At 35.4% G+C, this 18345-nt stretch overlaps 1 protein-coding gene across 7 annotated transcripts in view; it reads left to right on the plus strand.

Annotated features, from left to right (window-relative positions):
• LOC136841025 (uncharacterized) overlaps positions 1-18345 on the plus strand; it is a 317702-nt gene that overhangs the window by 197179 nt on the left and 102178 nt on the right. For 5 of the 7 annotated variants that reach the window (XM_067108076.1, XM_067108074.1, XM_067108078.1 and 2 more), the window contains exon 6: positions 4670-6384. The exons of the other annotated variants lie outside the window; for them this stretch is intronic. In XM_067108076.1, the coding sequence (XP_066964177.1) occupies positions 4670-4924 (255 nt within the window). In that variant the 3' untranslated portion in view covers positions 4925-6384. Of the gene's footprint in view, positions 1-4669; positions 6385-18345 lie in introns of those variants that run through there. 7 annotated transcript variants of the gene reach the window in all.

Consider the following 18345-nt stretch of genomic DNA (forward strand, 5'->3'; position numbering starts at 1 on the left):
TGCAAAGTTGGGTGATATCAGCGATGACGTGCGCTATCGCCAAGTTGTGAAATTTCCTGAATGTTTGGGAATTTTTCTGTTTCACAGCCAAACAGTTAATGTGGATCATCAAAGAAAAAGGACATTCATGTACAAAAATAAAAATAATAATTTCATTACTACATTCGTTTCTTTTAGGAACTAAAAAATTATTTTTCTAATTCTTTCTGTAGTAGTCTCAATCAGCTGATTCTGAGAACGCAAACATTACAAATGGTGTGACGATCTTTTTTTGCATACATATTGCGATGATGATGTATCAGTAGAATAATACAGTATACAGCATTTTGTTTATAATTTATGCTACAGTATTCTCGTTTATATTTTTACTGTATTTTCTCATTTTGTTAAATTTTTACAAACCAAAAAATAAACGCAATCAAGTGCATAGGGTAAGTACATATGCACACACTCATTCCATGATGTTGGTGAACTTGCTACAGCCTGTTAGGTTTTGTCTTGCTTACATATGAAATTCACATTCTAAATATTTTTAGTGGTTAGAGATGAAATACCAGCGGTGATAAATATTCTCTTGTGTAGAAAGAGAGACAGAGAACCGAGGTATGTTTTCATTAGCAAAAAAAAACGGGAAACAGCTGTTTTGCAATTCTGAGGTATTTTACTCTATCATAGAGTATGGTAGTTTACTTTTTTTACATTTATGTACAAAAATAGAAATAATAATTCCATTAATACATATAGGGTCAATCAGCTGATTCTAAGAACATAAACATTAAACATTACAAAAGACAGGACGGTTTGTTTTTTTATTTCTTTTATGCACATTATGATGATGATATATCAGTATAATAATATATTATAAATGGATTCTGTAAGTAAAATAACAGTTTCATTACCATTACTTTTATCATATATACACCTCTAACAGCCTTGAATTTTGCAAGTGGATACTATGAGTGTAACACCTAGGCTAGCCTAGGTCTATAGTTGACACATAAGCTACACATTTTTATCTTGTGTATGGTAATACAATATGGTAACAACTGATAAGAAAGTTGCTGTATAAAAATACATTAATGGTCATAAACAGAGGTAGGCTACCTGCCTACTGAACTGTGTCACATTCACTAGAGAGAGAAAAAGAAGGGGTTGCATTTTTTTCAAAGTGTTACAAATATGGGAAAAAAGGTAGATAATTGCCTTTTGCGTGGTTTTCAGTTTAAAGTTTGATGGCTATTGTTTATAAATATACTGAGTGTTTACAGTTATTTGGTACTGACAAGGTTAGGTGAGGAAGGGTACAGAGATGCTCTTCAATACCCCTAGGTTTTTTTACTCGCCAATATCTGGATTTCGCCATTATCCGATGGGCCCTTGGCTCTATTAATCCGGATAATTGATTACTGTATGTGTGTAAGCACATGCCCATGAAATAACACTCATACTGCTCTAAATGAAAACATAAAATGTCATGGTGTGGTTTCTCAAGATGGTTATGGATTCAGGGGTGGCTGAGGTTTGAAGGTCAAGATTCAGGACGGAAATCCTAAGAAGTAAAGGAGAGAGAAGGAGAAAGAATATTATATGTAATAAATATTATATGTATATGTATTAGATATCAATATGCAGTATATATATATATATATATATATATATATATATATATATATATATATATATATATATATATATATATATATATATATATATATATATATATATATATATATATATATATATATGTATATATGTATACAGTATATATACTGTATATATATGCATATACTCGTACATATATAACTGTCGTTGTTAATTACGCTCCTTTATATGTCCTATATTTTATGGGAAAACTGATAGCACCCACTTTAAAAGTGTAAGCTCGAATTCGTATGAGTAAGGTAAACAATTCCTCCCGGAACCTGTTTACCTCTTTCTTTGGAGGACAAATGACTTGATGATAACTTGATTAAGGCTAAAACACAATCTTTGCAATAAGGCTTCGGTTGCTAACTTGCGTAGATTTCCTGCATAGCACGAAAAGGCAAACATGCTCACACACACATCCGTAAAGATATAGTTGTTCATGTGAATGTTATATATATATATATATATATATATATATATATATATATATATATATATATATATATATATATATATATATATATATATATGTATATATATATATATATATATATATATATATATATATATATATATATATATATATATATATATGTGTGTGTGTGTGTGTGTCTGTGTTCATATATAGATGTGTCTAGGCTCTGTTATAACCTTTATGAATAAAGTTCTTTAGCATCTCTTGAGCTTTTTGTGATCGATAATACTGTATATAATCCGTGGCACAAACACGCCTCTTTTCAATTATAATTACAAAGCGTATAAGAAAGGTATTAGTAATAAATTGAATATTAGCACTGACATGATGCAATGTCTTGATATTGGAGATTCCGGCTGCTATATGAAAGAAAGATATAATAACTGGAAAATTGAAGGGCTTTTTCCGTTTGAGATGAAACTCTGATGAGGGTTTTCTTGAGGTAAAGTGAAAGTACTCATGAGCGACAGGCCCAACGGTTGATCCCCAATGTGCCCTTCTTGACTTGATTTGTGTCATGTATGCCCCGCCTATTGATGGAGAGAGAAAGAGAGAGAGAGAAGGGTGAGGGGATTGGATTTCACAGTTCCCAGTTCATAGCGATTTTATGTGGAATAGAAACTTTCAGAATTATATATATATATATATATATATATATATATATATATATATATATATATATATATATATATATATATATATATATATATATATATATACATGCATACACATATGTGCTTAAAAAATCACAGTAGATGCACGTGACTTCAGTATATAAGCGAATACCGCAGGAAAATGACAGGCAGATGTTCAGTAGGCTACCAAGCGCTTTCACGTGTTTATTCACGCGTCGCGTCGTCGGGACACAAATGAGACACAGTTGAAAAGAAGGTCACAAGGTAAACAAAAAGAACAAGAATACAGGTGGTTAATTGTGAAAGGGTAATAAACAAAAAGATGATCCAGGATAATCCGGGATCACGAGGTCACAAACTACAACCATAGACTTAACCATAAGAGACACGGAAGCTTATCCATACAAAATCCAAAAACATGTATAAAGTATAAAACTGAATGCTAATTTTGTTGCTCATATTTATCAACAACTTTTTTATTATGAAGGCATCAAGTTTAAACAAACCAAGACTTAAATTTAGAACATTTCCATTATTTGACTTGATAAAACAGACTCAGTGATAAAACAGATTCAGTGATATTCTTTTTAAGTGTATCGTTACACGGGACTGAGAATCTTGCTTCATCCCAGTTAATAGGATGATCTAAATCTTTCATATGTATGAATAATGCATTTGATATTTGGCCAGTTCTCACAGAATATTTGTGTTGTTTGATTCGTCATGAAAGTGATTTTCCAGTTTGTCCGTAATATATTTTATCTCACTTTTTACAGGGAATTTCATGCATGCAGCCAGAAACATCTTTAGGAGAATTTTTTTTTTTACTAAACTCTTAACATTAAAATTACTGAAAACAACATTTATGTTGAAAAGCCTTAAAATTCTAGGAATTTCTAAAACCTTTCATCATACGATAATTTGAGAATATTATGCTTACTAAATTCAAGTTTGTTGTTAGTTAAATAAAATGCTTTCCCCGCTCTTTTCAATGCTGCACAAAATATACATGGGTTTACATTTACAAATTCTCCATTTCTGTGCATTATTTTGAAAAACAATAAAAAGCGCATTGTTGAGGTTACGTAAGTATTCTTAGATTTGTTGTAGTCCCTCTTTGATAGATTCATTCATTTTGTCGAACAGTTCAGGTTTAAAGTTCGTAGATTGCTTTATTTTTCTCTAGTTTATGCCAGCCTGAATAATAATGTTTTTGCAATCTCCATACCTCACGTGGTGCATTGTAAGCACCACTCCAGCTTCCTTTTTTCGGTGTTGCTGTCCAACATCTTTAAGTGTTACCTGTTAGTGCAAGTGTGGGTTTTTCTCCCCGGTTCCACCTGTACATCCTTGGTTTGAATCTCTTTTATTTTCTAGATAGATCTCATTATCTTGCTGTCCAGCCATTCCAACTCCCCCTATTCACTGTCTTCAGCTGTGAATGGCCATAAAATCAACTTAGACCTTCCCTCTCTACTTTAACTAGATTTCATTTTAACTTATGATATGATGTTCCTTCCTTTATGTTAAGTATTTTAACGTTCCTCTGAAGGACTGGTAAGACTGAAAAATTACTTATTTATTCAGGCATGCGCTATTTTGACCAGTCTCCAGTGAAGTGACGAGCCTGAAGCTGCTTTGCTATGATGAACAAAAAACCGTTGTGGTTCCAGTATGCTTAACCAATTTCTCGTTGTGTCGACCAAGAAATTTTTACATCCAGAAATTCAGAAATTTAGGAAAACTTTTCATTCTGCTCTCAGCCTTCTTTCTTGTCAGATATGCTTGTGTATAAAATTTCCGTATAAGAAAACGAATAGCCTTGAGAACGTCATTAATAATAATAATAATAATAATAGTAATAATAATAATGAGGGTCATTTGATTTTTGCTTCTCTTCTCTTCCTTGCAGGTTGACAGTGGCGGCGTGACGTTAGTTGTCCCTCCTCGGCAGCAGGCTGCTCAGGATGTCTTCCGGATTATCAAGAAGGAGGTCGAGCTTCCTGTACCCTCTCCGTCTACAGCCTCCCAGAACAAAAACTTGAGCCTGACCGCGCGGGACGTGGAGAGGGATCGAGGTCGTCCTCTAACGAAGTACGAGAGAAATATGATGATCTTCAATTGGTTGCAGACCCTAGAGGAAACCGCTTATGATATGATGTCTTGAAGGAGGAGGAAGAGGGGGTGGGAGGAGGTGGACAAAGAGGAGCGCGTGAAGGAAGATCAGCAGCAGCAGCAGCAGCAGCAGCAGCAGCAGCAGCAGCAGCAGGAAGAGGAGGAAGGTCACACTGAGCATTCCATGGTTAGAGAAGATGGACTGGAAAGGATGGACTGGCTCAGCTGGTGAAATGTTCTTTTTAACCGGAATGAATTCAGTTTTTGTGCAAGCGCCAGCTTTTTGTGACACAGGAAAGCAAAGCAGTACTGGAATCTAACAACAAAGCAGCACAGCACTGAGATTTAAGCAAGGAAGTAAAATGTATGTTTAGAACACACGCCGGCGTGTTTCGTCGACAGTGCTATGATAGTGAATACCGTATGTATCCTAAAACTTCTGTTTTTTCATGGCTTTTTGAAGTTCAGTATATGTATGATATCCCATAGTATTGGCTTAGAGGAATGACCGCGACTTTGGTAAATATATCATAAGTTTTAGGAAAATATTGGTGTAAACAGTCCACATATAGACAGGTCCATCATCTTACATTAATAAGAATCTTTTTTCATACTCCAGTTTCAGTGAGAATAGAGCTATGAGCCTTCACAAAAGAAAGCTCATTTTATTGGAAACTTAAAAGTTGAGATTAATCTTGTACTGATGAAAACGAAAACTAAGACGAGAGAAAGCGATTGTCAGAATCAAGATGCTATGTGAGAGAGAGAGAGAGAGAGAGAGAGAGAGAGAGAGAGAGAGAGAGAGATCCTTTGCAATTTAACTTTTGTCCTAACTGAGTAGATTTTCTATCGCAGAACCCATGAACCAATTTGTTTTTTGCAAATTTAAATCTAAATTTACACCCGAATCGTTTTGAACTACTGAACAAGGCAGCAAAGGTTGACAATGCACCTGTCCTGGCAGCACTGTTTAAAATCTTTGTTTACACCGGAAGCAGAGAGAGATGACTTTATTGTAGACCTTGTCTCCTTCACACATATCCATTGGCTTGAGCCATTTGCCACTTTAGAAAATAAATGGAAATCAGCTCAGGATATTGTTGTACAGCATTTCCAGAGAAGTTAGGTTTGCAAAGAATGCGTCTAAATCATTTTGGTGGAAACATTTTCCTTTACGAGAAATGTGTCACGCAGTAGATCAAGGAAGAAATATTTTTTTATCCCCGAACATGACCATTCACATTCTAGGAATGAGTTCCTTTGAATTTTTAAGAAGAACTCCCAAGGGACAAAGTGAATTATATACTCAAAGCAACTGATATCGACAATTCTTGTAAAAATAATACGCTGTTAAGTGTATAAACAAGAGTGTGGATACTATCTTGGCTAATGCCTCACTTCAGTTTTTCAAGTGAGAGAACGGCACAGGACGCTAAGCACATGTGATTGATAACGCCCCCGCCCACCCCGCTCGCACCTCCTTCCTCGTCTCAGTGCCAAAGATAATGCGAAAGGAAAAGGTTATATATATATATATATATATATATATATATATATATATATATATATATATATATATATATATATATATATATATATATATCTATATGTATATGTATATATATAAACATGAAAATATATAATGTATAGTTTTATCTATATCTATATATATATGCATGTATATAAATATACATACATAGATAAAGATATATATATATATATATATATATATATATATATATATATATATATATATATATATATATATATATATATATATATATATATATATATATATATATATATATATATATATATATATATATATATATATATATATATATATGTGTGTGTGTATACTGTGTACATATATATATACATATTATATATGTAGAATCTTCTGGTTACTTTTTACCAGATACATGTGTAGTATTGATTAATCACAATGCTCTCTTAACTTCGCATATTCTCCACATTTTGGAAACGCTTGTCCTTACGAAGCATCGAATCAAATTAAGAAACAAATTAAGTTTTTCAGATGCTTGGGCGAGTATTCGATCTTGGGTTCTTGGTGTCCGAACGAGGTATCGATAATTACCTGGCCCCGAGCATCTGAAAAACTTAGTTTTTTTTTAATCTGATTCGATGCTTCGTAGGGACAAGCGCTTCTTAAATGTGAAGAATTTCGGAAGTTAAGAGGGCATTGCTGTTAATAAATACTGCATATTGTATATATATACATATATATATATATATATATATATATATATATATATATATATATATATATATATATATATATATGCGTGTGTAATGCGTGTGTGTGTGTGTATATATATATATATATGTATACCACACACACACACACGCGCATGCGTATATATATATATATATATATATATATATATATATATATATATATATATATATATATATATACTCAAAGCAACTCATTTACCTATTCTGTCTAAGGTGTGCAAATCAAATCCTTAAATTACAAAACCAAAATTTATTAAGCAAGTTTAACAATGAATCATGTAAAATGAAATTATGGAAGATAGATATTAAGCCCATTAAGCATTACCCCGAAGCAAAGTAAATAATTGCATGTCAAATATGACACGTGGGGATTATTTCCTGTCCTTCACCAAGTCTCTAAACCAACCCCCGATCCCGTTTCAGTTAAGTCTGTTACACATAACTTTCCAAGTCATTGGTTCCATCGTAAACAACCACCTCCCACACCGGCCATTTTGAATGCTCGCTGATACAGGAGCATATCCTCCCAATTGATCATGGGTCCATTGAAACATTCCTGGCAAAGAACGGAGCCTCTCTATTAAAATACAGTTTGTAAACACACCAAAACATATGAAATAAATGTTAAATAATGACAAAAAGAACAATCACTAAATAATCAGTTTCGTAAAGGTTAGTGGTTTTTCTAAGTCTCTACTTACTCTTAAGCGAACGGAAATCTTGATTCCCAGCGTGTCCAACACGACCTCTTAGTTTGGGTTATCACCAAGGAGTAAGTAATCTGTCACAAGCCCCTTCTCACTTAGCCATCTCATAATGCTCAAATGGATTCACGTCTCCATTAAACACCCCAATATTTGATTATAACCAGACCAAAAAGATTCCATGTTACAATGATGGAAATTTCCAACTTTAACACGTGACACTGTATCCAAACGCCCTCCGAACAACATTCAGGTCACCAATCGATCAGTTGCTGAATTTACTTCCATTCCCCTGTGGACAGAATCTCTGTGGTTTCCAAGCACCTCCGGAAAGACTGACACATCTAAATCTCAAAAGTCACTGTGCACTAGGTGCTTAATAAATACTCAAGACACCTGCAAAATCGCTAAACATGGCAAGCGTTTGTTTGTTACACATATCGCCATATATATTTAACACACACACACACACACACACACACACATATATATATATATATATATATATATATATATATATATATATATATATATATATATATATATATATATATATATATATATATGTGTGTGTATATATATATATATATATATATGTATTGTATATATGTCTGTATACAGCACTCACTCACAATGACACATACACACACACACACACACACACACATATATATATATATATATATATATATATATATATATATATATATATATATATATATATATATATATATATATCACACAAATATGGCAGATTCTGTGCACATACATAAATTGTTGTCAAGGGCAGGAATACTCTGGAGATTCACACTTCTTTTATTGCTTCCTATGTTTCGTGATTTAATAATCACATCATCAGGGAGTTCTATGGAAAATCGAATAAATTAATAAAAGTAGAGAACGGCTAAAACTGAATTACGTTAAAATGTTAATCATTAAAAATCTATAAAGGCAGTTCAAAATTACACACACTAGAGCACACTTAAATACATGCACAAAGAATAAAATCACTTTACATACAGACACACATGGTTACACGAGAGCACATTAAAAATAGCAAAATCACAAAACACTCCAAATTAATTACATAAAAAAAAATTAAAATTCTTAATTTTCAGAAAATGTTCAAAGAATTGAGAAATAAACTAGGACAGTAATATACTTATACAACAAGCAGAAGACACTAACCTTAGAACGCAAACGACAGAACCGCACTAACAGTAAAAGAAAAATATATATAAAAACAACAAAACAAAAAGATCAGAGGTACAAATAGTAATGAGCTATGACAGAAACAATGGAATAGAGGCAGTCTGAGTGTTTAATGAGGGAACCCGTAGTTTAATATTTAAAGACTCGAGTATCTGAAGTTTTTGTTGGTTCTGTGCTTGGCCAATAACTTTAAAATCATTATAATTTATATGCGTTTTGCGCTTGGTGGCATGATTTCTTATACAGGATAGCTCTGGATTGGACAATCAGCATCCAGTTCTATAACTCACCCCCTTATGAGAGTCGGGTCTGACCCTGAGAAGCCGCCTGGTGGATCCGACATATGTCCCCAGACTACGTCTGGGATAAGTATATTCATAAACAACACCAGACGACATCAAAGGGCAAAGCCAATCTTTAAACCTGAAGAGCAAACCGATTTTCTTTGGATTTTTTGGGGTGAGTTTGGTGTCAATGGCCCCAAAGTACTTCTGAATGATCCTAATAACATCCTTTCTAAAGCTATCATCTTGTAAAAATGGGTGAGGTGGCATCTGCTCCCGTGATCAGGAGAGCGGTCACTGGACGAGTTACATCTGGGTCTGGACCGGTGCGAGGCAACTCATGCAGCCATGGCACTTCCGCCAAGTTGACGAATGTGGGGAATGGGTCGTAAGGAGCACTCGGAGCCTCCCCCTTCAGCTCATAGGAGGACAAAGCCATCATGCAGCATAGGGGAATCAGTGAATCCCTCCACTGCAGGAGATCCTGCACTACCCCAAAGAGATGCTCTTTCATTCTGGTGGAGTCACCTGTGGTTACTTGTAAGCGGACTATAGGTAGGTCTTTGGGGTCACCATCGACCCAGCATACAGTCATTCGCTCGTCCTCTTGGACAGTGGCATTTGTGGGCACATGCGCTTGGGTGATGAGGTTGACCTCTGAGCCGGCTTTAATGACCGCCTTTCTGACCTCTTTGAGGTCCCCCTGATCACCATTGTCTAAGGAGCGGAAGCCAACCAGTCCCTTGCCGCCCATGTGTTTTGCAAGGATCAGGGAGATCTCTGCTTCGGTGGGGTCATAGTTGCTGAAGACGTGTCGCAGTTGTTCAAGCCATGCCTCAGGTTCTGTGTTGTTCCACTTCAGGATTAGTGAGCTTATGCTGTTGAGGGTGGAATTTGAAGATGCCAGAGCGGGATGCTCGGCCCTAAGTTGGGTAAGTGTCATGGCATTCTCCTGGTGTGACTTTTCAGGCACTAGCTCATGTTTTTGCTGGTTTTCCCTTTCTTGGTTTTCTATTTCGGCCAGTTCTTTCCTTTCTTTGGCTAGGGCTAGTTCATGCCTTCTTAGTTTGTCTTCTTTCTCCTCCTCTAACTTTCTGAGCTTTTCCTCCTTCTCCTCTCTCTCCTTCTTAGCAGCAGCCTCCTTCTCCCTCTTCTTCTCAGCGGCAGCTACCTGTTCGTGGACCCACGTGTTCAGTTTCCCCCCCTCCCCGAGGTTCATCCCCTTCCCTATTTCCAGGAAGTTTTTCTAGTCTTCAGCTGACATGTTGCTGTGGTTGTTGTGGGCCTAAGGTTCCAAGTAAGGTGTGAAGTAGGTAGGTGGTGGACAATGCAAGCAGTTGCACAGAGTAGAAATGGCACTCTGATTTTGGCATGGTGTAGTTATGCAATGGTGTGGGCCTGTGGGTAGCACCACTAGTAAATGAGAGAGTGCCTGAGAGGGTACTAGTAAATGAGAGAGTACCAGTGCCCCCTTGGTGGGGTGGCACTGGTTAATAAGAGTGCCCCTTTGGTAAGGTGGCACTGGCACTAAGTGTGAGGTCGTTCAGGAGAACTAGTATGTGCTTCCACAGGGCGGAAATGGGTGGCATTGGGTCAGATGCTAAACACACTAATTTGGGCGAGGACCTACGCATACTGTGAGTGGTGCTCCCTAATAAAAGGGGTGGCTCTGAGAGCATTCCTTGGAGTGAGTAGGTGGCACTTGATAGCCCAATGGGGTTCCTGAAGTGCAAGTAAGGTGAAGGATGCACTGGTGGCACTCAGTGCAGGGTGGCACAGGTGCAGGTTGTGTTATGATACGCAGTAATGGTGGTGGCACTTAGGTGCCAGGAGTCCGGAAGGCCAGGTATGTGGCACTCACGGCTGGATGGGCATGGAAACACTGTGCAAATTTGGCTAGGAGTGCAAAATCTGCAGTCAATAAGCACACACTGGTGGGAACATGCAAGGTGTGAATGGGTGATAATGTGGCCCAAGTTACACAAATGACACAGACTTGGAGCAGGCACTCAGTGTGCGGTGAGATCACAGGGTAAGTTAGGCGGAATATGTGAAACTTGTGCAAAGCATGAAAAGTGTGCTGTAGGTAACATACACAACACAATTGCTCAGTTGCCAAGTGCAGAGGTGAGGTTCCAAAAAATGGTAGATTGTTCAAAGAATGGTTGGTTTGTTCCGAAGAATGGTAGGTTGTTCTGAAGAATGGTTGGTTTGTTCCAAGGAACAGAAAGTTGTTCCGAAGAACAATTGGTTGTTCTGAAGAATGGTAAGTTACCTGCACACAGTCAGGACCAGCCATATTGCGAAGGTTAAGGGTTGTTCCAAAGAACATAAATGAAGCCTAATGGAAATGGTACACTGGTTTGGATGGGTTCAGTGAACTGGGTTTGTGGCACTTAGGAGTGCGGACTCGTTATGAAGAATCAAATAAAACGTGTTCTCGATACCCACTATTCAAGTAGCGTGGCCGTGGATGTAACACAGAAGTAAAAAGCATTTGTGTGCATAATTAACGGAGTTTAAGCATTAATGGGTTTGCGAAAATGCCACAGTGGTTGGCGAGCAGACTGACTTCCAGTGTTCAGTGGCTTACACTCATAAATTTGGTTTGTCTTACTAGGCAAGGTGTAAGGCAATAGTTTTTATAACAATAACAGTGATCACATATAAATGTTTGCACTGGCAATGTTACTTGCAATTAAGAGTTCAAAGTCTTATCTCAAACATACTGGATGTATCGTCAATGAATGATTACTCTTGTTAAAGAATGGATTTTTATAAAAAAAACTGCCATAGTTGGTAAACATTACAGTACTATCATAAATTACTAACAGTTACGTAAGAAAATGGCTTGCATGTGACCCAAAGGAAGTTAAAATGACTTTGTAAAAATTGTACAGTGATCGTGTTCATGTGAGAATGAGATATATCAAGACCATGGGATAGCTAATGGCTGAAGACAGCTCACAGATTACGCAAAATGTCAGTTCAGGAATAACAGTCAAGGCTGACGCAGGTATGCGAGTCTCATGTAGCAAGCTGCAGTCAAAACAAAACATGTATGTGTGAGGCAAGGAAGTGGCTGTCACAGTCAAAACAAAACAGATGTATGCACGAACACTTCTCTGTTTATGAGATATACAATGAAGCACAACTCTGTTCTGAATTAAATGGCACATGAGCATAGCTACAGGTAATAATCACTCAAAAGCACAACTGATAATTCAGAGGGACTAGTAATTGCAAAAGTGTAACATTAATTCTCCTGCAAGCAAAATCAGGCAGTAATGAAACCAGGCTGGTGGTGACAGAGCAAACTGAAATTCCACCACCACCAAATCTATGTTACATTGGTAACAGGATAGGTTGCCAGATACAACTTTCCTAACTAAGCAGATTTTACAAATTCCACTACACAGATAGAGAGAAACGTCGCACTTTTATCTTGAGATATCACTTTCACTGATTCACTCCCTGGCTAAATTCCTGACTAGCCGAGTCATGCAATTTTCCAACATACAGTAGCAACAGTTCCTGATTAATCTACCTGAATGGCAACGCTACTGCCTGAGCAGAACGAATGGAAATTCCTCTCGTTGAGGGCTCGCTCTGCACTTATGAATGCATGCAATATGAAATTCTGGAATTTATGAGTTCCTAGTCACAGATTTATGAACATCAAATGTTAAAATGCATACTTACACTGTATAACCTCTGCCCAACTGTATGCTGACAGAATTTAAGTGGATTTACGCTAAGGATTCGTTTCAATCCCACAACATATAGCTTAGCAGATATGCAAGAATTTGGCTAGTTTTGCTGAAATGTTGCACAAGATACTAGGAAGTTGCAAGGAAAGATACAGATACGAGTGTTGGTTGATCTGTGAGGTCTTACCTTGACAATGAAACATCTGATTGACGACCAGCACACCATACAAGGATGAATTTAAATAGAATTATATTGCAAGTAATGGAAGGACTCAGGGGAGGAATTCCAGGTCTAAATTAGTTAAATGTATTTACATTACTCAGAAGAATCAATTACAAAGAGCTGCTTACACTGGGCTCTTGGCACCTTTCAAGCTAAATTACACAGTTGAAAAGAATAAGAGTGCCATAAAAAACTAATGAAATCTGATGTATAACACTTCATAAATAGCTTGACTGATGGACGCAGGGGCACGGTGGAGGCAGATGGTTCTACGGCAGTACACACACCCTTTCTGCAATGTATAGGAAAAGGAACATGATCACAGAGTAAGCCAAAGCACAGAATAATCTTTACAAGAGGAGTGCTGAAAGCTTAAGGAGATAATGTCAAAATATGATCAGGTAAATTACCCTTAACACTGATAAATGGTTACCAACAATGATCTAGGATTTATGCACAATGCAAGGGAAGAAGGAAACAGTATGAGATGAGAGTACAAGATAACTGAGCGTACACTCCCCCAGCACACAGTACCTTAGTTCCTTAAGCAAAGATCCGTGGATGCAGTCAACTGATTCTTGGGTGAGTGAGATTTCTGCACTTGGCACTTAGGTTAGCATTGGGATGGTAGGCTGTCAGCCAGACAAAGATGTGAGCAGTTGGTTGGGTAACTGAGTAGTGCGCAGTGGCACATCACTGGGTCAGTGTCCTGTCTGCTTCTGTCCTTGTTGACCTCGGTCCAGCCTTATATGACATCTGTTTCCTGCCTGTGTTTGCTGCCCTGGGCAGTTCAGGTGTCAGGTGTTTCGCTCCTTCAAGCATGATTCCCATAAGTTTCTTCTGCAGGCAATTCATGTGGTTACCAGAAAGCAAGGTTTTGCCTAGAAAGAGGAGTTTTTCGGCCATCAGAGCCATAAAAACAGATTAAGGTAGACACTTTGGAGAGGCATAACAAGTAAAGGGTACTGAGACCCTGAAGAATAAGTTGTCAAATTTTAATTAACAGGGAGCATCCTAAGGTGTGTCTCCCTGGCTCTCTGTGTGGGCTTCATAAAAGGAAGCATGGAGGGCTGGGAAGTAGTGATACTTCTAGCAATATATATATATATATATATATATATATATATATATATATATATATATATATATATATATATTATAAATATTTACGCTGTTCGCCCTCGAACATTTAGGGATAGAAATATCAGCCTGATCAAGACAGGGAAATTGCTTTGTCCGCATTAGGAGCGTCTTCAGTTCAAACTTTAACGTCCGTTGAAAAGGATAGTTAAGTTAGGCCTTCCACCCTATAGGAAAATTTCCCATATCAGCCTTAAAAATAGGTGGTCCTAAGGTACTTTTTTCCTTTTTACCTGTCTCTCGTGGCGAATGTTTTTAACAGAGTGTAGACGCCTAAGGCATGACTGTAGGCCTGTTTTGACCCAGGCCGGTCAGGGAACGACAGAGAGACTGGAGCATTCGGAGAGACCACATGTCCGACGGGGCCTCTTCTCCTTTTCTTTGTCTATTATCCAATTAGTGAAGTGAAGAAGCAATTGCGAAGAACCCCCCCTACCCAGCGGTGTTGGTGCGCACAACGTTCGTCCTAAGGTAAAGTCGCTTTTTGTTCAAAACTTCGCCCATTCTTTTATCTTTTTTCTGTATTTCGCATTTCTTTGTTTCCTCCTTCATCCCCCACTTACTGTATATGTGTTTACGAAGTCTAGATTAAGCCTCATTATTATATTGTTAGCTTCAACCCCGTTATTCCAGTAAAATACCTAGGATTTAGGGTAAGCAAAATCAGGTTAAATCTCGATGCTTTGTATGCCTCGCGTCCGAATGTTTGGAAGAACCGTTGCGTTTAAAATCAAATTCATCTCAAATATTCTTTGTTAAGGTTAATAACCCTTAACTGGCGACCTTTGGCTAATTAACGTCTGTCTTTGAGGTTAACTTTTGGCTTCAAGTGGCAGGTTACGTGTAATCTTGGTTTGCAGGGCCGTAAAATTACATAAATTGAATAATACATGATCAACCAAGACACTCACACGTAACAATATATATATATATATATATATATATATATATATATATATATATATATATATATATATATATATATATATATATATATATATATATATATATATATATATATATATATATATATATATATATATATGTATATATATATATATATATGTGTGTATATATATAATAATACATATATATATACATACATACATACATATGCATATATATATATATATATATATATATATATATATATATATATATATATATATATATATATATACTATATATAGTATATATATGAAGGAAGGTTAGGGTATCTGGAATGCCAGATTTAGAAGGCATAAGATGGAAAACAGCCAGTGTAGCATATCAGATTTATTGTTTTATTTTGTATTATCTAATGTATTTTTTGTCATTTGAACTTTTAAAGGTTGCAGCCTATTCCTTCCACACACACACACACACACACACACACACACACACACACATATATATATATATATATATATATATATATATATATATATATATATATATATATATATATATATATATATATATATATATATATATATATATATATATATATATATATATATATATATATATATATAATATATTATATATAATATTTATATATACATATATATAGAATATATATATATATACACATATATATTTATATAGATATATATGCACACATATATAAATGTTTATTTATATATACATATACAGTATATGCATTAATACAGTACAGTAACCTCTTGATTATCAGGATGCACATTACCTGGACATCAACATTATCCAGATGCAATCGGACCCCAGGGACCAAAGAGAGATATATATATACTATATGTATATGTATATATATACATATATATATATATATATATATATATATATATATATATATATATATATATATATATATATACACTCATATATAAACATATATATGTGTGTGTATGTATATATGTATATATATATATATATATATATATATATATATATATATATATATATATATATATATATATATGTGTGTGTGTGTGTGTGTGTGTGTGTGTGTATACACACAAACATTTATATGGTTAGTAACATTGCAAGGTGTAAGGAAATGTTAGTAATAATACTGGCACTCATGAAGAGAATGAGAAAAGGTTTGGGGGAATGGGAGGTCAGGAATAGTTTCCAATGTGGGAAAGGGGCTGTCGGAAGGCAGGGCACCATGGTAGGGGACCAACAACATGGCTGTTTAGAGGAAGAGCTCCCCAGAGAAAGGGTTGTTTTGCAAGGTGGGTGGTCAGGGAAGGAGGTTGCCCAGCTGGGAAGTGGGTGGGAATGCAGTGTGAGATGAGTGGAGAAGGGAGGCAGGCATTTGGTTGCATTAGAACTGTTCTTGTTTTTGTTTTTTACATTTATGCTTCTTTTACATTTTACTGAAGAATATTGCAGTACTGTATAGTAATCTGTAATTAAATATGCGTAATTATGGATATCTATATATTTGGATATGAAATGTATGTATATTATATTATATATATATATATATATATATATATATATATATATATATATATATATATATATTGTATATATTGTCACGAAGTGATCAAGCACCTGGTTATCACACAGATAATAAGACCAAAAAGTTACCTCACTTCAACCAGATACTTGAAACCTCATAACAAAATTATTAAGACTGAATACTCTAAAGGTACAGTGATCCCATAAAACTTGCTTATCACTTGAGAAAATCAGTGTATCTTTATCAAGTTATAGGTGACGTAACAACTAATAAGCTATAAACAGACTAGTGGAAAATGGGTATCACTTCAACAAACACTATAACGGTTTCCCTGGTTCTATTTCACCTAGATAAGTCTCAGATGAACAAACAGATATATCACTTACCATGTACACATTCATTAATTTCTCTAATTACTGGTGGTTAAAATGAAACACTGTGCTTTTAAAACTTTAAACAGACAGATTTATTTCTAAGTTCAAAAGTTATATGCAGAGTTTACAATCTCAAAAAGATTTACTGTTATCTGACAACAGTGTAAGATTTAAGTATTTCTTAATCAAGTTTAATTCACAAAACTTTAATTTATTAAGAAAGCAATTTGGTTAAGTAAGATTCAAACCATTAACTATCACTCAAGTTTTAAACATATACCTGATTAACTAAACTCAACACAAGTGTTCACCAAAATATTACTGACTGGAATCCATATAAGTATTCTCTGAAATCTCAATAATACATATTGCACTAGCAAAATGCTAAGTAATCACCAGCACAAAACTTTGGAAAACACTAATTATAAAATTATAGTAATATGATAACACATACATATAAGAATGAAATATGCAAGAATGGAAATATACCAACAGCCATTTCACTAAGACAAAAATATGTTTAAAGATTATATCAATCTTTCAAAATATTACCTTCACTTTTACAAAAGGTTAAACTCACGTCTTTCTAAGACTTTCTTAAAGACAACACTGCCAAGTCACAATGACATACACAATGATATATAATTAGCAGCAAGACACATTAGAACTCACTATAAGAGATATTATCCACCTCTTATCAAAATAATAATTCTCTTTTACCCAGAACATCACTTTAACTCTTAACATAATAAAAACCAGCAAACATCACATTACCTTTATAAGTGGTACACCATTATACACTTTACACAATGCTTGCACAATATAAATACCTTAGATCACTCTTACAAAATGTATACACTTCTTGGGTGAGTTTAACATAACTTTTACAAACAGGAAAGCAACTATTAAAGCCCCTTATACATGAATGGTAATTTGAGAGAGAGAGGGAAACAGCCTATTTCCAGCAACCCCTTTGGCTAACTGACTCTTTCTCATTCAGCACTCCTCTTTTATCTTCAAGCCCTCCCAAAATACTCAAAGAATACACATAAGGAATTCATGTAACACCTCATTCCATATTCTATAGAACACACAGAGAATACACACAGAGAATTCTAAGGCTCAGAAAGAAATATGCC

The sequence above is a fragment of the Macrobrachium rosenbergii genome, chromosome 8, assembly GCF_040412425.1.
Source record: "Macrobrachium rosenbergii isolate ZJJX-2024 chromosome 8, ASM4041242v1, whole genome shotgun sequence".
Taxonomy (NCBI): domain Eukaryota; kingdom Metazoa; phylum Arthropoda; class Malacostraca; order Decapoda; family Palaemonidae; genus Macrobrachium; species Macrobrachium rosenbergii.